The sequence below is a fragment of the Psammomys obesus genome, unplaced genomic scaffold (assembly GCF_907164565.1).
Source record: "Psammomys obesus unplaced genomic scaffold, mPsaObe1.curated_primary_1811, whole genome shotgun sequence".
Lineage (NCBI taxonomy): Eukaryota > Metazoa > Chordata > Mammalia > Rodentia > Muridae > Psammomys > Psammomys obesus.
In genome coordinates this window covers 14537676-14559391 of record NW_026596046.1, presented here as the reverse complement: position 1 = coordinate 14559391, position 21716 = coordinate 14537676, and the positions used below count along the sequence as shown (strand labels likewise).

The 21716-nt window shown below is 42.1% G+C and overlaps 1 protein-coding gene across 1 annotated transcript in view; it reads right to left on the bottom strand.

Moving 5' to 3' along the window:
* The window catches only part of Agbl1 (AGBL carboxypeptidase 1), an 820675-nt gene that overhangs the window by 736952 nt on the left and 62007 nt on the right, over positions 1-21716 (bottom strand). Inside the window, exon 6 of the mRNA XM_055623242.1 lies at positions 18250-18287. Within this exon, the coding sequence (XP_055479217.1) occupies positions 18250-18287 (38 nt within the window). The remainder of the gene's footprint in view (positions 1-18249; positions 18288-21716) is intronic.

Here is a 21716-nt window from a genome sequence, read left to right as displayed (position 1 = left end):
GAGACTTATGACTGGTTATATGTTTGTGAAAGGTTTAAAGCTCTTTCGATGCTTCCTTTAACAAATTTTCCTTTGTAACAAAAAAATATTTCTTGCCTTGGCTGTTCTTAGCTAGAGTCCTTTGCTGTCTGAATGGGGATCCAGTCTGTCTGATATCTGATGTTTAAAAGAAAATTGGGGACTAACAAGGAGGTATTAAAGGAAACTATTTCTTGATGAAAAGTGCCAGAATGGCAAATATGGACACTGGGGCTCTGTATGCAGTGGCAGCTTGATGATATTTATCTTTTTCTATTGCAGAGCAATGTGACCAATAATACATCATCCTAATGACCTTCATTCATTATTCGTTTGGGGTTTAAAAAAAAAAGTGGGTAATGGAGAAAAAAAAAATCTTTAATTGTCTGAGAGAAAAATCCCTTATCAAATAACAATGATTTTATTCATGGTTTCCCTGTTAATCCCCAGCAATCTGCCATGTTTACTAACATCTAAAGTAAATAACCCCCTTCTTTGCTGACCCTACATCAATCAATCTTTCTACAAGAACAGTTTGGGAAGATTTTGCAAAAGTCAATACGTAACTAACACCCGACAAGTGGAGATTCATCAAACTTTGGAAGAGCAAAAGTGGAGAAGAGCCAAAGAATGAAATGAGGGTCGCTAGGATCAGCGGCTCCAAGTCCTTGTGAGACCTGAGAGGAAAAACACCACTTCTCAGAGCAGAAACATAGTCAGGAGAAAATGTGAGTTTTCAGATACAGCTCTGAGTGAGCTCGGAGTCTGGGGGACTCTCAGCATTCCAACTTTCTTCCAAGCAGACTTTTCCGTAGTTTGACTATATAAAAGGCTTTTTCTTAAGATTGTTTTTAGAAAAAACAATTCCTATTGTGTGTGTGTGTGCGCGCACATATTGTAACTTCCTAGAAATATGAGATGAGGTACATAGTTTGAAATATGGAAGTAGAATGGCAAGATGGAGAAAAGTCCTAAGCCGTTGTACCTCCCTGCCTCCTGGGTACTCCTTGTTTTGGTTGGCCACTCCAGCTACAACTAAATATCTTTGGCCCGTTCTCCATTGTGGAATCCTGGAACAGCAGATAATTAATTTATGTTTGTCTTCACTCTAATTCATCTTTTTATATTGCCCCTCATCTCTCTGGGTTTTGTCGTCTCAGGGCCTTCCTTTTTAGCTAATTATCTTTCTGAGACATGGTTTGCTGGTATCCTGATTTTTACTCAAAGTATTTTGAACTGAAATTCAAATGTTTTACTTTAGTAGAGATGCCTACTGGTGTAGTTTTTGAACTCAGGTAAGAGGAAAAATAAAATAAAATAAACCAGAAAGAATTAGGTTATGGTATCAGTGGTACTTAGCTACAGGAAGGGGTATTGGTGATTTAAATAATTAAGAGAGTAAGAGAGAAATAACCCTGTGGTTGGAGCTATAATCCAGTAGCCTGTAGACTTTTGGTGTATGCCATGTTGTCAATGTTTAATCACAGGGCAAGCAGGCCTGCAGGTTACCATAGCAACCACCTCACCTTTTGTCTTACCCCATCTCTTTTAAAAGTGAATTATCTCCCTAGCCCCTGAAGGCATTGGTGAGCAGAACCATCTTTACAAAGATATTTGTCTTCTAAACAGAAAAGCCTAGAGACCTTTAAGCCTCAAAGCATTGACTTTCTCCTGGAGAATCTGGAGCCTCATGGCAGCTGCTTTTGAGAAATGCTTGGAGTTCCAGATTAGTACAAGTATCCCGCTACTCTGCCCAAACAAGAATTTGGCAAAGTTAAAGAGAGTTGTCTGTCAATGCTGTTCTTTATATTCTTTTATCTCAGGATTGTTTCATTTCTTTAGAGGTAGAGTGAGGTCTTTCATCAAAAGAATTGTAGGGATCTGTAGCACAGGACTACACCAGACCCTGACAGCTACGTCCAGGAATGAGGCACACAGATCAGCATAAGCCTCTAAGCTCATCTTTGGCATCCACGGGTACGTGTCCTTGCTTTGCTGGCCCTGACCCCTGTGCAGACCCTGCAGCTTCCTGACAGCTGTCTACTGCAGTCCCGAACAAGGCTGGGCTCACCCCCTTCTAGCTGTGTAACACTGAGCATGCTATTTCACATCTCCACCTTTCAGTCTTTTATCTGAAAGACAAAACGAAAAATGGCTTCTTCGCTATTAATTTGAGAACATTAATTGAGATAATATAAACTAAGCCACCTAATGCCAGAGACACAATAACCGCTCAAGACCTGCTGCCCGTGAAAATGACCATCATCAACGTGATCAGCACTGTTTATGATTCTAACAACACCCCTGCTCTTATGCACAATGAAGGGTCAAACGTTCAACACATGAATATGTTCCTTTTCAAAGCCCCATTCAGGGACAAAAGCAGCAGCAACACATAGCTTTGGAGTGAACAATGACCCTACCATTTACTAGATATGTGATCTTGATTACATTATTTAGTACTATACTTTAAATGCAGTTTAAATGAGTCCCCTTCTGCCTCCCCTGCTAACTCAGGAGCAGCCATACGATTCAACATCAATTCGCAGACGTTAGCCCTCTTTACAAGACCAAGAACAAGTTATTTATCCCCAAATATACTGACACGGTGTTAAAATTCCCATTCCAAAAAAGAAGTGGGGCATAGAAAGCGGGAGCAGTGCCAAAGCAAGACCAGTAATCACCATAGGGAATGTGTGGCAGAACAGGCAGCGAGCAGACAGATTAACCAGAGGCAGGGCAGGGTAGCCACCAAAGGCATGCCTTCCCTCCTGAAGTTTCCCGAACATTCCAGCATGGTACTACCAGCTGGGGACCTGGGCTCCAACATTTAACTTCATGAGAACATTTCATGTTCAAATCATAAACCATTCTTGGGTTTGATAAGATATGTGTATATATAATAATAAGTGCAAGGATTTGAGGCCTTCTGACACTTCTGGGAAAGAAATCATATTCGGCTACATTGCATACTCTAACATGCTATCTTGGGAAATCCCTGCACGTAAAGATCAAAGAAGTCCATGCTTTGCTTAGAAGCGTCCTAAAAGTCCATTTTCTAAGCATGTCTAAGCTCTTCCTATACAGGAAAGAAAACTAAAAGCAGACAATCACTTAGCAAGGCTCACTGAATTCCACAGTACCTTTCAAGGTCTTCTTGAAAGCTTTCTCTTCACCGTCTACCAACCAGGAAAAACTACATCACAAAATTTGCTCGGTCCCAATCAGGGCTTCACACTGAAACATGCACTTCGACCCACGGCACTCAAACCCTGCACTTTCTCACCGGGAACTCCCCATTCTGAGACATCATGAGGCTCAAGATAAGGATGTCCTTACCCAGAGCATGTATATTCTGTGTACACCTTTGCAATAGACCGTTTTCATGATCTTCTCAGTGAGCCAATTTAGAAAATATTTCTGGACAAAATAGCCTTTCGCAAGGTTTTCAAAACACATTATAAAACAATGAGCTGCCTACTTTCCCACTCTAATAACAGGTACAAGGGGAACTATTTATTTACTGAATGTTTCCTATGTGCTCAGCATCAGATAATCATTTTACATGGATCATCTCGTTTGTCTTATGGAAGTGCTGTAGATTAAGCATTATATTTCTAACTTTACAAATGCAGATGCAGAGTCTGAAAGATGTTGAAGGGCTTACTGAAGTCCACCAAGCTTATAAATGATATCTCTAGGATTCTAATAGAATCTCCCACCTGACTGAAGAGCTGACATCCTATCCTGTCCCCAAACCCTTGATGCCCCAGTTAGCATCCAGTACAAACATTTAACTCTTACCAATACAGCCAGCTTCTTGCAAAATGTTTCTGAAAGGCTACTGGAGATAAAGCCTAAGGATCTTAGAGGAAACAGATTTCTCTCCAGCATCTTTCATCTGCCCTGTGTCTCCTCAGACTTCCAAATTCTAGTGAGAAGCAAATTCCACAAGGTTTATGGACCCAAATAAGTAAGCAACAATTATTCAAGTCACTAGAGACAATGTCTGGGGGTCTTTCTGATAGCCAGACAGAAACTAAGTGAGGCCAGCGCAGAAGTCAGGAGCAGAATGTAAAGTAAGTGCAATGATTTTGAGAAGCAGGGCCCTGAGGTTACCCTCACTCCCTCCCTCTACAGCTGCAGCAGAGGTTCAGCTCCTGCGCAGAGATGAAGCAATGGCATACAGACTGAAAAACACCTCGAGTAGTGGAAATCACCGCGGATTATTTGTTGCTCAAACAATAGGACTGACACTGGATTCAGTCACAGGTGCTTCTTTCTCTTTGTAATGTAGACACAGCTCAGTAAACTTGAGGGTTGGTTTCAAACAAATCCTGTTTTCCCATCGCTTGTCTTTATAAAATTAAGGACACTTTGTCTGAGTCCCAGGACTAGTGGCTCAAATGGGGGAGACTATGGGCCACCCATAGTTTTTCCAAATAGTTTTGAATCTGGATGTTTCTTTTGATTTATTTGTTTACTTTATGTATACGACTACTCTATCTGTATGCAGCCTGCATGCCAGAAGAGAATGTCCTAACACATTATAGATGGTTGTGAGCCACCATGTGATTGCCGGGGACTTAACTCAAGGCCTCTTGAGGCCAGTGCTCTTAACTGCTGAGCCATCCCCCTGGCCCCCATGTTGTTTCTCCTTTAAGCCAGAAGCTCCACTTTAACTTCCCCTGACATGGTTCACAACCAGAGGAACATTCACCCTCTCAGGTTAGCCTTGGATTCTGCATCTTCCTCTCCCTGTACAAGGGAAGGTTCTGCTATTCCTCCTGTCCTCTGTCCTCACTTCCTGGTGAAGGACACTTGGCAGCCACACTCTACTCCATGACAGAAAGGCCCCTAGAACAGAGATTCTCTGATTCAACATTCTGTATCACATATAGTAAACAAATCAATACTCCCATATCCTAATTTACTGGTTTCTTTTTGTGTAGATCTGGGGCTTGTACCTAAAGTAGACCTAAGTTGAACCGTTGTACCAATGAGCTGTGATTTAATCACTTTACACACACACACACACACACACACACACACACACACAGAGAGAGAGAGAGAGACAGAGACAGAGACACAGAGAGAGAGATGTGAACCTAGCCTTTAATGGCTGAGCCATATCTCCAATCTATTATTTGTTTGTTTTGAGGCAGCCTCTCACCAATTGCCAGGCTTTGAATTTACATTTTTTCCCACAGCCTCCTGAGCAGCTGTAATGGCCCATCAGAACTGGCTTCTGTATTTATTAATTTCAAAGCATATCTTCCACGTTTTTTTCCAAAGTAAGACATTACCAGTGATAGGGCATTAACGGCAGTTGGCAGCATTATTTTCATTCTTAGAACTATTTGAATACTGATGATTCTTTCCATTGGTGGCAGAGAATATGATCATGTTGTCATATTGATACTTAAAAAAAAAAAATCTAAAAATCAATTGATTCCCAGCAGCAACCTGGATAATTTACTCTGCATACACAAGTAAACCGAGACGTTCTCCCTCAAAACCAAATCCTGCTGCCGTTGCTGCTGCTCCTGTTCCTGCTTTAAGCAATGAATTGCCAACTAAAACTATGCCCACACACACCTTGGGTGCTATAGTATTCCACTCGACAAACATTTATTTAGCATCAGTGATATGTCAATATGTTCCGGGCACTATTGCTATCAGGAGGGACACAGCTAACAAAAACAAAATGCATGGTGGCATGCATATGTGTGCAGGCAGTGGAGGAACGCAGGTGCTGGCAAACACAGAATCTTCAGGGTAGTGGCTAGTGGGAAGAGCGTGATGCTCCAGTGGCTGGGTGGGGCAGGTATGTTAGATTGTGTGGACAGGGAAGTGCAGATGAGGCACTTGGGCCAAGACTACACGGTAAGAAGGAGTTATGAGGCCAAACCTACAGCTGAGAAATCCCTGAAATCTTGAGAGCACAGCAAATGGAAATTGCTAAAACTTGAACAAAAAGCTGGAGAGCTAAAGCCAGGAGGGAAAGTAAGGGCAGAAGGTACAGGAAATGACCAGAAAGGTGGATAAGGGTCTCTCACTTGCTCACTCCCTCTTCCTTCCCCTCCCCCTCTCCCTCTCCCTCTGTCTCTGTTTCTGTCTCTCTCAGTCTCTGTCTCTGTCTCTCTCTCTCTCTCTCTCTCTCTCTCTCTCTCTCACACACACACACACACACACATACACACACATGTGAACCTTGAGAGCCATTGCAGAAAGGTGGGCAAAAATGAAGGAACCTGTTAGGTCAGGGTTTTTTTCACCTTCCCCCATTACTACTTGTCTGTGACATCTCTGCAAAAAAAAAAAAAAAAAAAAAAAAAAAAAAAAAAAAAAAAAAAGCCCCAAGGAAATAAACAGCTTTGCCTGGAAACTTCAGGGACTGACTGTCCAGCTCGCCAAAAGTTTTGCTTGGAGCTGATTCTCATTGGTTGAAAAAATGCTCACCAACCCCCAAGAATAACTGTTTCTCCTGCTGAAGCCCCCTGAGAAGCCCTGGCCCTCACTACTCTTGGCTGCTTCCACTGTCAGTGCAGCAGAGGAGGACACCCAAATAAGGCAGGATTTATACCTGGAAGGAAGAAAATCTCTGCCAGTTGATACAGGAGGCGCCTGTGTGCTGTGGCATCGCCCGCTCAGTGCTCGGTTGAGTACTACTGTGGACTGCAAGGAAGAGAATTCTGTGGTTTTACAGAAATGTAATTCAGCTCATGCTTCACAGAACCTCCAGACTCTACTATGCAAGGAGGAACAAAGAGCATGCACGTCTAGCCTGCTGCCTTTGGCCTTGTCATCCAGCAACACATCATTATGAAATTCCAAGTTCTTGAGCCTTCTGCATGCTCCTTTGAACCCAGCATTAATAATTATCAATATTTCCATTCTCTTTCCTATCACTCAGACTATACCATCACTGATTTCCTCCATAACACCTATGTCTCCATTCTCTCTTCCTGCACAAGCAACACCACATGGAAACTTCACACACACACACACACACACACACTGCCCACCGACCAGAAATCAACAGCAATGGTTCCAGGAAATGAGGAAGAAACTGAGGTTCCAATAGAGGTCTGGGGTTTGGGGTAGGAGCTAAGGAACACTTTGAATAGAATTTCTAACCTTCACTGTTATCCATTTATATACACATTTCTGCCAAGGTTTCATTCGAAATTGTTTTCTTTTGAAAAAAATAGATATGCAACCTTCTGTAATGAAATAAATGGGTATATTTTATTCCTAACATACCCAATGCATATTACATAGTTATGAGGAGCTCAGCTAACCTCTTTGAGTCTCAAGAGAGCAAGGCTTTCTCAACCTCCTACTGTGGACATCTGAGTCTGGATATTACTTATTGTAGGGACCTATCCTGAGCTCCGTAGGATGTTAGGAGCAAATCGGTCTCTATTCCATGGCTTCCAGGAGCAACCCTCCCACAGATGTGACAGTCAAAATGTCCTCAGCCACAATGAATGTTCCTTCGGGGGCAAAATCAATCACATTGAAAGTCACTGCTGTAGAACTGTTAAATATTTACCTGTCTTACAGGACTATGGCAGGCATTAGGTGAGCTAATATATGAAAGTTGCCTTGTAACCTGCTACTTCTAGGATTTCTAGGAACCAGCTGATGTACATCTTGACATAAATAAATAATTGTACAGTCAATCCTGGGTGTGATGAGGAAGCAGTCTTGTGCCTCTGGAGCTGGGGAATGTTTATCCTTTTGTCTATCCCTCTAAATCTTTGTGATACTTTATCTGTGTCAACCCACAGCCAGCCATCAATTATGCCAGAATGATACAAGTTCTAAAATCTAAAGGGTTTACAACTCCGCAACCTGGGATGTTAACTCCTGAGGACCCAAAATGAAAATGAAGAGAGTGTATAATGATGGACTGAAGGGAACCAGATTTGCATGCATTTGTGTGTTTATTCATTCCTTTGCTTATTCAAATAACTTGCTCTGAGTATCTGCTGTATAAAATACATTAGAGTTAATGGCTTAAGAAATAAGGATTAATGGAATACAGTCCCCAGGGCTGAGGCTCACTCAGTCTAAAGTAGGGGTCAGCATACTGCCCACAGCTTATTTTTACAAAGTTTTATGGGAACACAGCCACAGCCATTCCTTTATGTGTTGCCTGTAGCTGCTTCCGCCCTCTCAGGGCAAAGGGAAATAGCTATAACAGAAACTGTGTGGTCCACAAACTCCAAGCTATTTTCTGTTAGCCATTTCACAGAAAAGCCTTCCAGAGGAAAGAGAGACACTAAAAACAACCAGGTATCATTCAATGCAAGGGGCAGATCTTGGGAGACTAAATTTGAACAAGCCATATCCCTGTCTACCATCAACTCCTGAAACCTCCAATGATGGTAATCATAAACTAATAATGACTCTTACCAAAGTTCTTACCAAAGGTCCAGTGCTCTATCCCCACTCCTGTCATGTCACCTACTTCTATGGTACTCATTATTTCTTGAGGGGACACACCAGCCTACCTTAATAACCATGTCTCTGTGGTTGCTATAATCTGACCCCACAGTATCCTTAGAGCAGACACCATAACCGCTGTGCAAACACTGTTCTCTACCATATCTTGCCCTTCTGGTGATTGACTTATGCAGTTCTATCAAATCCATGCCATCTTCATCCATGACTTGGAACCTTGAACGCTTTTACAGTCTTTTCAAAGGAACACTGTGATGCAAACTTGCAGGCAAATGTTAGAATAGAGGGAAAGCCCCAGTGACAGAGGTGGTAAGAGATAGCATCCTGCCTACTTAACAACTGCTTGGCAATAATAATTTTGCAGACAAATGTTATGTCAAGCAGGAACATCTCATCACCACCACCCATATCTCTGTTAAGACCCAGGATGGTTACCTCTGAAAAGGCTGACCCTAGCAGGAAAAGGTTCATTGTCTTACCTTCCTGCCATCTAGTACACTGTATTCAATGACCTAGGTTCAGTTCAATTGCTTAATTAGGCCCATTAAATGGCTGGACTGGGTTTGACGGTGAATACAAAACTCTGGCTTTCTCTGGGTCAAATTTCACTAGCTCTTTTGTTGCTGTTGTTAATGAAAAGTGTGGCACACTTTCCCAGCCTCCCACCGGAAACATCATGCCACTCCATCTGTAAGCTACAATTCCAAACAACAGGTCAAGCTCCCGAAATCCCACTCAGAAATTCATTCAGAAGTTTTCAATAAATATATTTTTTTTCCAGACCCTCAGGAACTTCCCTGGAAGCTTCTCGGTGTCTGTCAGGAGTCAGGAAGCAAGGGAAAAGCCAAGCTGTAATAAACAAGGCTCTCCACCTGTATTCCCATTGTATCTGCTGCACGTGTGCCATTCACGCTTAGGCTTTGATGACAAAAAACATAAGACTCTGTTGCAAAGAAGCCTCAAACCATCCTCTAACCAACCCTCCACTTATGGAAAAACCTGGTCTCAACTGCAATGACAAAGACCACGTCTAGGATCACATAGTCAATCTGTGGCTGAACCCAGAGTCCAGGCTTCCTGGCTGCAGCTGAAGATCGACAGGTATGTGAAGACTCGGTGCTTGGGTAGCCGTCACAGCTGAGGTAAAGTTTAGCTTTCCTTGTGCTATTTGTGGGATCTCAGCAAGTCTTCACTTTCTACTAACTACGTCTTGGCACAGAAAGTAGGCAGAGTACTATGGTTAGTATATAAATGAGGACAAAGAATTCAACGAAACATGAGCAAAGTGCCCAGCAAGTATTATTAATCACCATGTGGGTGTTGCTGTGGGTGTTCTGGTATGCAATCGCTCTCTTCCCAATCTCTCCCCACTCCCCAGCTTACAGAGGGCTTGCAGTAGCAGTTCGTTAAAATGCCATCAAATTGGGAGGAGGGCCTCTTGCAGAGGGTTGCTGAACTAGAAAACTTTTGTCCTTCCCAGACCAATCTACGACCTTTATAAGTCCCGGAAGACGAGCGACCCTAACTGCCAGCGTTGCTGCTGTCAGGCAGAGAGAGCCTGCGAAATGATAATCGAATGCTCCCCCACCCCCCGTCCCCGGTCAATCCTGCTCAATCATGCTACCACCACCGGGAAGGCAACAAATTCCATCCGCTGTTCTAACCCCGGGCTCCACTCACCCTGCCTGCTCTCACCTCCCTTAAATAATGGCTGCACAAAAGCCTCTGAGACCGTCTTCAGCTAATTTCCTTCAAGACATGCAAGCTGCTAACGCTGGGAAGCACAGATAGTGTGCGCTCGCAAATATGGCCAAAATTAGATTAAAATAACCTCCTGATAAACAAATTACTCACCGAAAATAAATATTGGACTAGCAATGGTGGAGAAAACTAGGAGAACGGCGCCACCACATGGCAGGAACATGAACTACAGGAGCGGACGTCTGCAGCTCCGCCCACGCAACCCGCAACGTCAGACTCCAGGAGTGGGGGATGGAAGGAAAAGGGACAAGTGGAATAGTTGCAGCCTTTTAATTTAAACTTTAAAAAAAAAAAAAATCGCTTATGGACCTATGCAAAATACGTAAATATTTGGCAGACAAGACTGGACTTGAATCCAAGAATATAAAGAGGAATATGCCAAATTGAATTTGGCATGATGTAATAGGAACCTATAATCCTTCCAGTCCCTGCATGCTCCAGGATCTCATGCCCTCATTCATCAGCCTTGCCTGATGCTCACCCTCCAAGCGGTAGACACAGGCTCCTCACACGCATGCTAGTGTTCCAACATCTCTTCACTGGGTCCCATTCAACTACAGTGGACCGTATAATGTTTCTGACTTAAGTAACACATGGTCCTCCAAACTAACCCTCCTGATACTTGAACAACATTTACTTAGCCTCCTTTCAACATTTGGTTGTACCTTCCTTGGGTTAAGTAAACCTAGCCTCTTGAATCTCTTCCTGGTGACGCACAGGGCTTAGCTCACTGGGAGGAAGAGACTGCCAGGTAAACTCCGAATCCTGCTTGCCGGATAAATTATTTAAGCCTTCCAAACTTCGGTTGCCTCACTTGTAAGATGGGGATTGCAAAAGCTCCTTTTCAGGTTAAATGTATACACAGTGTCCGACATAGCAGAGGACTCCATAAATGCTGGGTGTCAGTGTTGTGATGGTTGTGGCTTGCTGTGCTGCCTTCTTAGGAAGCCAAATGCAGCAGTCCGTGCCTGGGTGGCAAATGCAAATAAAATAAAATAAAATCTGTGTTATTTGAAGGAGACTTTTGCTTCATCAGTGAAATATATTGCATACTTCCCCCCAGAAGTCATTGTAGAAGAAGAGATGTCGAGTTTATGAACATGCCACAGTTACTAAGGCACAGTGGAAACAAATTCTAGCAAACTAGACTTCTTCCTTATCCAACATTAAAAATTAACAGCTCCTCTAATGTGGCCCGATATGAGCTATGAGGATACAGTAAGAAGTTCAACTCCTGTGTGGGTGTTCAACAAAGAAAATGGTTGTATATGTTTACCTGCAGAAAGCACATGATCATTGATAACCAAGGCTAGCTCCGGTCTGTGTGAAACAGCGATTCTCAACCTGTGGGTCGTGACCCCCCCATGGGAGTCACATATCAGATATCCTACATATTAAATATTTATATTATTCATAAGAGTAGCAAAAATTAAAGTTACGAAGTAGCAATGAGATGATTTTGCAGTGGGGATCACAACAGCATGAGGAACTGTGTTAAAGGATTATGGCATTAGGAAGGTTGAGAACCACTTTATACTTAAAGGATTAGCAAGGCACCTCATGCTGGACAATGGTGAGAATGGGTGCTGTGTAGACCTGCCCTGAGAGAGGCAAGTGTGCTGAGATCTAAGATGAGCTCTGTGAGAGCTCTGCCTGCTACCTTTCTTACCTTCTCCTCAGTTTTCTCCTCTGGGAAAGAAAGGGACAAGTAAAGTCAAGAGTTTCCAGCGTGTTCCAGGGCCATATTACCTTTTAAGGGAGCCTAATTAATTAGGCTCCACTAATTAATGTGGTTAAGCTCTCTACTCAGCAAACACACATGTTTGGCAAAGCATAATGGCCCATGCTTGTCATCTCAACACTGAGGCTGAGGTCAGAGGGTCATGAGTTGAGGTCCAGTCTAGATACACAGTAAGTTCTAGGCCAGCCTACTCTAAGGAGTAAGACTAAGTTTAAAAGAAAAGCTATTTCACTCTACTTAGCCATCCCATGTGTGTCATGTTTCACAACATCATACTGTACATGACATAGAAATTACTATAATATAATCAAAAATAAATAAATAATAATTGAGTTGGGAAGGTAGATCAGTTGGCTGGTAAAGTGCTTATTATGCAGGCATGAGGACCTAAGTCCAATTCAATCTCCAAAAGCCACACAAAAACATCAGGTACGGTCATGAACATGCTTGCAATCCCAGTACTGGGAAGGAAGAGACGAACAGATCACTGGGCTCACTGGCCAGTTACCTACCCTGCTTGGCAAGCTCTGGGTTGAGTAAGAGATTCTTTAAAACAGAAAAGAGAAAACAAGATGGATGCTGACTAAAGAACAGCTTCTGAAGTTGATCTCTAGCTTCCACATACAAGTGAACTCATGTACACACATGCTGAGAGAAACTAAACAACAAATGTTTGAAGAAATGTAAGAGAAACTCAAGGTCTTTCAGCCACGACAGTCTGACCTTTAGTTTCATTAGGAAACGGAAGCACAACATCTGGAAAACCTGGAGTACCAGGCTTCTCAAGGAAGGTCAATGCTCCTGGATAGAAGGTCACAGGCTATGTGGAAACACACACATGAATCCAATGAAGGCTGCACTGATTTGCTGGTATCTGTGTATGGCCATCAGACCAAAGGAGCCACAATGTCAACCATCTTCACACAGATACACACACACACACACACACACACACACACACACACATCCATTCTGAGGAAATGCCAGCACTTCTAGCATTTTTGGAGACTATTGAAATTGGCATTCCAAAGCAGAAAAGTCATCTGGTCACCATGTCCTCTAGCATGTATACACTGCCAACCAGCAGGCCACAGCAGGTGCCCACCCTGAGCATAAGGGTGTCAGGCCATGCTCTGTGTTTACAGGGTTTGTCCTTCCTTCCTATTACTGCAGTGCCAGTGCTGCAGGCAATCCCCTGGGAGACAGACAGACAGACAGAACATTAGCTGGGAAGTGCTGTGAGAAGTCTCATCTTCCTGCCAAACCTTCCATTAGTCCTCTGGTATACCCCTCTCCCTCCTTTCTTCTCTGTGTTTCTTTCTCTGCTAACTTCTCTCAGGCTCCTTCCATCCCCTAACCTCTGCAAATGGCCAGCATCCTCTAAAAGCTAATTCTTAAAGAAGGGAGAGGTATGAAGTAGACTTCTCATTCCCTTAGTAAGATTTAGGGCCTGAACCAGAAGGTGTTTCTTTGTTGCAAAATTATGACCTTTAAATCTGGGCAGCAAGGTTAATGCCAAGACATTATTGGAAGACTCATCCCTGGGGCCAGCACAAATCAACTATAATCCCATTGCTGCTCCTCATTCAAGGGCTGCTTCCATGGTCATAATTTTTCATAAATGCATTCATGGCTAATGCTTATGCAAAGGAGGTTAAAAAACAAAGAGAGGGTGACTCTGGGAACAGTGATATCAGGAGAGGAGTTAGGGAGTGAGGAAGAAGGGCAGAGAGAGAAGTGAGAGAAACAAAAGCACAGTGTAAAGAGGGGGGGAATGAGAGAGCAAGCAAGAGAAAAAGAGAGAGAGCTCACACGACGTTTTTTTTTTTTTGGCTTGTTAAAGAAAAACAGCACAAGCAATTGAAGTAGTGCGATTTCTTAATCAAAGCTTTATTAAATTTTGATAATAAAAAGCTAAGTGCTTTTGGATAGAATAAAACACAAAGAGGCACACTCTCAGTACAGAAACATTTAGTGGAGAATTTGTGCATGTGTGAGCATAGAGAAAAACTGATTTGAGGAACAATGTGGAATTTAGATCAGGCCATTCTAATCTAAAAGACAGAAACAAATGGACTCTCGAATGCACAATGATTTTTTTTCATTTCTAGTGTGAAATGGGTGAGACAATTGGACATGAGGTCTCAGATTTCTAAGCAAAATTTGCCTGCCCAGGAATTGAAAGAGATTTGAGATGTCATTTGCTTCATTTCTCTTCTGAAACAGCCACATCTCCTGTGCTGGCTTTTCCCCTAGCCTCTGATAAGGGAGAGAGAGCCAAAGTAAAATGATAAACTCTCCCTGATGGGATCCGAAGTTCTCCCCTTTCCTTGTGTCTTGCTGAGGGTAGGCCTACACCTCTCTGAGTCCTGGTTCTTCTGCTACTAGTGGGGATTGACTCCATTCAGCCATGATTAAATAGGATCTTGGTGACCTCAGCCTGCCCCAGTATTGAGTCCATGGGAACACTAACTACCCCCAACAAGTAAATATTTTGTTCTAGTTTTATTTAGACAGGGCAATGTTCACTGTTTGTGAAGCAGTTACCGAGATCTACTACAACTGCCAACTTTTATACTCACTGACGAGTAAACATCAAGGCCAGAATAGCCGCCACCTAAAACAAGCATGTCTTTTCCAGCTAAAAGTTTGCATGGACCTTTCAGGCGAGCTGTGCTAAATGTGGTTTTGAATTTTAGACAAAAACCCAACTTCCTGCATTTAGTTCAGCTGATAGGATCTCACTCTTCAATTCAAGTTAAAAGGCATTCCACGTTAAGGCTTAGCTACAAATGACAGATAAATGCCATAAGTGACTAGAAACACCCAAGACTCTCCAAGCTCTGCAGGAAGTCCAGCCTACCTAGATTGGTGTCATCTAGTCCCAGATACTCCACGCCATGTAAACTTTGGTTGGGCTGGTAGAACAACAATGGCACCTATCTATTAGGCTATGGTTGTTCTTATAGGCCCTAACTTTTCCAGCTAAGTGCAGCCTTTTATGCTGAGCTCACCTATGACCTCAGAACCTTTCCACCCACACGTTAGAGTTGCTCCTGGTGATGAAACCTCCCTCCTCTCCTTACTTTAAGATTTTCAAGATCTTCCCCCACAGGTTGCCCTGAAACTTGTGAATGTTTGCAATAATGCTCTTCCTTCTGTGTTCCTGTTGCTTATAAATACATATGAATGATTCTTGATGCTGGTAAACCTTAGATCAATCATGAAACATGAAAATGTTTATGAAATACCAAGAAACAGGTATCTTGGGAAGGATCTTGTGAAACTTTGGGTGGATTGGAGGTCAGGTGTGCACCCTAACACCTTCTCAACAGGAAGCAATTTTGATTCCCATGGGGGGGTGGGTCATTACATCTAAACACAATGCCAGATGCTAGTCCATAAAGATCAGGGGTGTCACTAAATGGTCTACATTGCACAAAAGAGATCTCAACAGGAAAGAAATACTCCATTCAAAATGCCAGTGGCAACAAGGAAGAACGGCCCTGATATGAATGAATGTTGTGTATTTAGTGGGAGAAAGAATATTAGAGAGCCTCTGATCAACTGTTTCATGGTATAAATAACCAAAGACCCAGGAAAAGACCCATATGGACAGCTCAGCGGAATTAGCAGACAACCCCATACGACTTCCTAATGGGACAGTAAAGCCTTTTTTGTAAGGGGATTTCAGTTCCCTAGCAGTCTATTAGTAAAGTAAATAGGGATTAGAACTACAAATGTTAAGGTCATCGGTTCTAGACATGGGTTGTTGGATTCAGGTTGTAGGGAGAAATCTTGCTATTCCGTATGGGTCAACATCACAAATCAATCAGTTAATTGTAATCAACAAATATGTACTTTCAGCCTTGTGCTAATAGGAGAAATACATGGATCAATAGGAATAACCCCTGTCCCTGAGAAGCTCGTGCTGAGAGACAAAGGAAAGAAAACACAAACTTCAGTATAATGAAGTCAGCCTGCTGAGGTAGGAAAGCCTATGGGAGCAGAAAGTAGGGGCACCTAACCGAGAGATCCAAGGGAGGGTCTACACAGGAGGTAAGAGTCAACGTCTAAAACAATGGTTCTCAACCTGTGGGTCACAACTCCTTTGGGGGGGTCAACTGATATTTTCACAGGGGTCACATATCAGATACCCTGTATATCAGACAGTTACATTACAATTCTTAACTTGTGGCAAATTACAATTGTGAGGTAACAACAAAATAATTTTATGGTCGGGGTTAACCACAACTCGAGAAACTGTTTTAACAGGTCACGGCATTAGGAAGGTTGAGAGCCACTGCTCTTAAAAGTAAAATAGAAGTTATAAAACTCAGAGCAGAGCCCTCTACCACTGAAGGCTCAGCTTATTAAGCCTGGCCAGTGTGTGAAAAAAAAAACAGCAAAACAGTATGTGACTGAGTCCATTCCTAGTTACACACACTATGGGCAAGATTCCATGATCCTTATCACGAAAGTTGAGGAATGTGAGACTTTACCTTTAGATTTTTCACATCGTGGGTACATTTTATGAAAGGCTACTTAACTTCAAGTATGTTGGAGGTAATATGGCCCTGCTTACCTCTCAGGGTTTTCTTCCCAAGAAGTGTCAAGTTTTCCATTGCTGAAACTAGGCTGGGAGGACTCAGGAGAAAGCTACTGTCTCAAAGTGGCACCCACTGATAGCCCAGTGAGCAACACTCATTTCCTTCACACTCCGCGCCCTTCATCCAACACCAAGCATTTGGAGGATGGCACCATGTGCCATAGTGAAAATCAATAGGCTAAACCTGCAATAAGCTGACTCTGAATACCCAACAGCTTCCTCTCCAGAACCCACAAGTAACATATTAACATCTTAAGAATTCCATAGACTTCCTCTCTTCCCTTCCTAGTCTGCTTTCACTGCCTTCAGTCTACTCTGTGCTCTAAAGCTGTGTTTGTGGACAGACGTTGATACCGTATAAAGTTCCAATCAACTAAATGAATTCAAGATTCATTTTCTGCTTCAGTCTATAAAAGGAAACATCATGTACTTTGGCTTTGTCTCCTTGCTTCTGGTTGACAGAGATTATAGGTTTGATAGAGAATGAGTGTTTTCACTTTTATTTATTTATCTATGTATAACTTTTATTAAAGTTCGCCCATTACCCACAGGCCCTGAGCTCCCTATAGAGAAACAACTATCACCATTGAAGAAGTTTGTTTCCAAGGTGCCAAATTAAAACAGATGGAGGAATGTAGAGGGGAAGAATAAAAACATTAAGCCAAGACTTCACTCCCAAATGCATCATGCCGACTATTATATTGCACATGTGAAATCGACTCCCAATGTAATTAGACTAAGGCTATGAGGCAAAAAAAAAAAAAAAAAAAAAAAATCCTCACAATAATTCAGAACCTCCAAGCTATTTTTTTTCAATCACTCACATAGCCAAGGAAAGAAATAACTTTCTAATAATAATAAAAAAAACCTTATGAACATCTACATTGTCCAAGTAATTCCCAACACCCTACCTGCCCAAGCATATAGAGTCATGAGCAAACTTTAAAACCAAAAGCCAGAATCTGCTACGTACCCAGTCATAACCTTTTATTCCACTGGACAATCCCACAAGCTTTGATTTATTCTAGTATGCTTAATGGTTGCTTCCTCTGTCAGAAGGAATTGAAGAGTCCCAAGGGCTGCAACAGACAACTTACTTCCCTTATAAAGACAGTTGTCTTTGTCTTAGCTACTTCTCTTGTTGCTGTGATAAAATGCTCTGACAAAAGCAACTCAAGGGAGAAAAGATTTATCTTGGCTCATAGTTCAAGGTACAGTTCATCATGGCAACAAAAACAAGAAACCAGGAGCTTGAAGTAGCTGACCATGATATATACAAAGCCAAGAAGCAGAGAGCAACAAATGAAGGAGCCCTACCAGGAAATGATGGCACCCACTTTGGCTGGATCCCCCCACCTCAGTTAATTCAATTGTAATAATCTCTCACATGCATGCCGAGAGACCATCCTCCCAGGTGATTCTGTTCACTTGACAATCAACACTAATAATCATAGAATATGAGTGGACATGTCCATTTCAGATATATTCACTTGCTTTTCAACAGCCATCACATTCTCTTCTTTCTCCAACAGACTTGGGATACGAATTTCTCTATTTCTTCATGGGTCAGAATGGAGCCACAGAACAAAAGAGTACCTTTCACAAAGATAAGGGGAAGAGATAGCCCCTCTTTTAAAGAGATGCTTACTGGATTTCAGCAAAGCTGCCAAAACTTCAGTGGCTGCCCTGGAGGAAAAGAAAGAAAAGTGAAAGTCAGTGTTCAATGATCGTCTCTGTTAACGCATGGATCCCATAGGTAGCATGTTCATCGATGCCACCTATTGGACACATGATTAACCATGTAGAAGGCATTCTATTGATCTCCGCTGACCATTAAAGAGGCATAAATGTAGAAATCACAATAAGAGAGGTGTCTGTCTTTCAAATGGGTCTCAGAGTTCCTCTGTGCTGCTGAAAATATTCTCCCTTCCCCCTATTGCTTCCCACCTTCCACAAACTTCTTTGCACAGCATTCTTTGGCTTTTTTTTTTAACTGCTGCCCTTACCAGCCAGTGAACTTGGCAGTTTCTTGATTTGTACCTGAAAACATGTTGGGACTCTGGAGGGTGATTGGGAGGTAGCGGGTGAGGGAGCACACTGAACACAGCAGTTCAGTGCCAAGTTCCTGAACCACTCATGCCTCTGGGGACACACTTAGAAACACACGCACACTGGGAGAAGCTGTTTTCTTAGGATGAAGGACCGTTGCTAGAGACTTTCCTCAAACCACATTGCTTTCTCCCACAGAATTTCACAACCTCTGCAGCTAAACAAAGTAGAGGGGAATAAGAGCATCTCTTGTACCACTTCTCAGTGACCCTTCGGTTTGTTTCCAAAGTCTCAGAGTACACAATGCCCCACTGCTAGTCTCTGAGTGTATCCCCCAAAGCTTATTTATTGGGGACTTAATTCATGCATCCATGGTGTTTTGATGTGAGGCTTTGGGGGAAGTGATTGAAATTACATGAAGTAATGAGGGTAGGGTTCCAATATAGCATTTGTGATTTTTGTTAGCCTTGCTACTCAGTGTGTGGGTCTCTACCTGCCACCTCACATTTGCTGAGACCCAAAGAAATGTATAATTTACATGTAACTCCTCACCTTTTGGGTTAGAATCCTGTTCTAACAAATCCTCACATGCATACTGAGGAGTATTGATAATGGGTTTAGAGGAGGCATCAATGTGATCCTTATAGACCTGGCTGGTGCTCCACTAGGGTGGATGCCTTGCTAGACCAGTCTCAATCCTTTCCTGTCTCTCATACTTTCCTTCTCTCCTAATCTGTGTTTGTGAAGTTAATTTGGCTGCTCTACTCTTTCCTCTAGATACTGAACTACCTCTCTAACTTGTGATCCTTTTCTTGTCCCATCATAACATAGGTCCTATGTACCACAGCACCTGGATTTTGTCAGTCTCCACGAGTTAGAGGAGTAGGGTTGCAGAAGCCAAAATTCAACTGGGAAAAAAAAAGATGGCTATGAGTGACTAATGGGGGAGTATCTTAGTGGAATCTGGACCCACCAGCTTGTGATTTCCTGGGCTGGCTTCACTGAGCTGAGTGATCACCTCTGCTGTGAGTTTGCACTGGGAGCTGTGAGTCACAGCCTTTGGCTGACACAGGGGTCCTGGAGGTTAGGAGATGCAATTAGATCTCAAGTGCCTTGTTTTCTGTTTTATTTACTCTTATTTCTTTTTCTGATTCATTTGTGTTCTTAATATGCTGCAAAGAGCATTGTGAGGTAAGGAATTAGCCAATAAGAGATCCGTATGACCGTAGGAGGAATGGAGTCCTGGTTTGGGGGACAGGTCTATTTACATGTGTGTCTAACCTAGGAGGGACACTCTAATCCCTTTGACCCATTTCCCCAACCTTCGGAGGTGATGGAAACATATCTCTGCTTGATAGTAAGCATAAGTACTAGGATCATATGTAATGTATCTGTTCTCCAAAAGAACAAACAGGATTCCTCCAAAATTCATGTTGGGGTGCTCTCTAAGCCAATGATTTCCTCTCTATGTATCTTAATCTACTTTTTGTTACAAGGACAAAAATTCATAATATTGAGTAATTTAGAAAGAACACAGGTTTACTTAACTCATTGTTTTGGAGTCTGGTAAATCTTAAGAGCATAGGCCAAACATGTTCTGTTATTAGGTTACGCCTGCTTGTTGCATAGCACAACAAAGAACATTGCACAGCAAGTCAGAGAAGCCAAAACAAGTTAGAAGAGATGAATAAAAGTGTGAAAACAGGAAAAGATCAGGAATATTCAAGAAAGGCACCTAACCTAGTCTAGATCACCAGCCAAGTCTACCAGGACAAGTGACCTCGTATGACTGATCTGCAGAGCACATTCACCATGGGACAATAAACAAGATGACAGGTACATGAGCCAGAGTGGAGGTCAGGAGAAAGGAAGGCCTATAGGACACTTATTGTCTTGCTGCTCAGATGTGAGTCTTTACCAGCAGCCTCATGTCTGTTGAGAGTTGAACAGAAATGTCAGATCTGAAGCCTGTTCCCTGACCTGATGAATCAGAATCCTGTGTTAGCAAATCCACATGTGCACATTAAAGCACATTAATAAAGAAACTGGTAATGAATCAATGTGGACTTGGTTATTCTTTGGTTGTTGACAGGAACATTAAAGATGACTCCAGATCTTAATTCTCTAGATAGTGCCAAATAGTACGATGATATAACAAATAAATATGATCTCAATGGTGATACTATATGACATGGTCAGTGCTGCAGTCAAATTGAAGATGATTCTTGAGGCACCAGGGAAGATTTGTTGCTTTGGAGAGCGTAATTTGGGAATCAACTTTTAGTTAGTGTCATAAAATGATGGAAGTCATAGTTAAGTCCTACGTCTGATAGTATAAAAACTCAAATCCAAGTTTTACAAAAGAGACATCATTTGTTTTTAGTTAAAAAGTATGATGTCAGTGATGGAGAACTGAGATGAACATTATTATTCAGAAAACATAGTTACAGAATACAAAAAAAGAAAAGAGATGAGTGACTACCTGAAATATTTAGGCTGAATAAATCTAAGCATAAGAAAGCCACTAATTTACTAAGAAGGAAAGTCATACATTTAAAGAAAATAATGGCATTCATTTAGGACAGGCTGAGTTCAAGATAATCTACCCGAGGCTGGTCAGAATACTGCTATAAGTGTCCACCTACAATTCTGGAGGGCACTCACACATGGGAATATTTCCTTATCAATTTCTACAATAGCAACAATCATTTGTATTGGAACAAATAATATCTTCAAGAAAATTTAAGTAAAAGCAGGGAAGAGGATTAGCACAAAAAAAATCATCAACAAAAAAGGAAGGAGAGCCCTAGATAGGTGGGAGAATGTGCAGTCAAGAAAGTTAATAGGAACTCGGAAGAGAACAGGGGTTAAGCATATTTAGCTTAGAAAATAAAAGTTGCTAGATTGCGACCACATGGTAGGTTTTAAAAATTAGTTTTATAGGTTTTTAAATTTATTAGATTTCTAATAAAATATATTGGAGCATAATGTATTAGCGACCCAAGAAACTTTTATCTTGGTGTGTGTGTGTGTGTGTGTGTGTGTGTGTGTGTGTGTGTGTGTGTG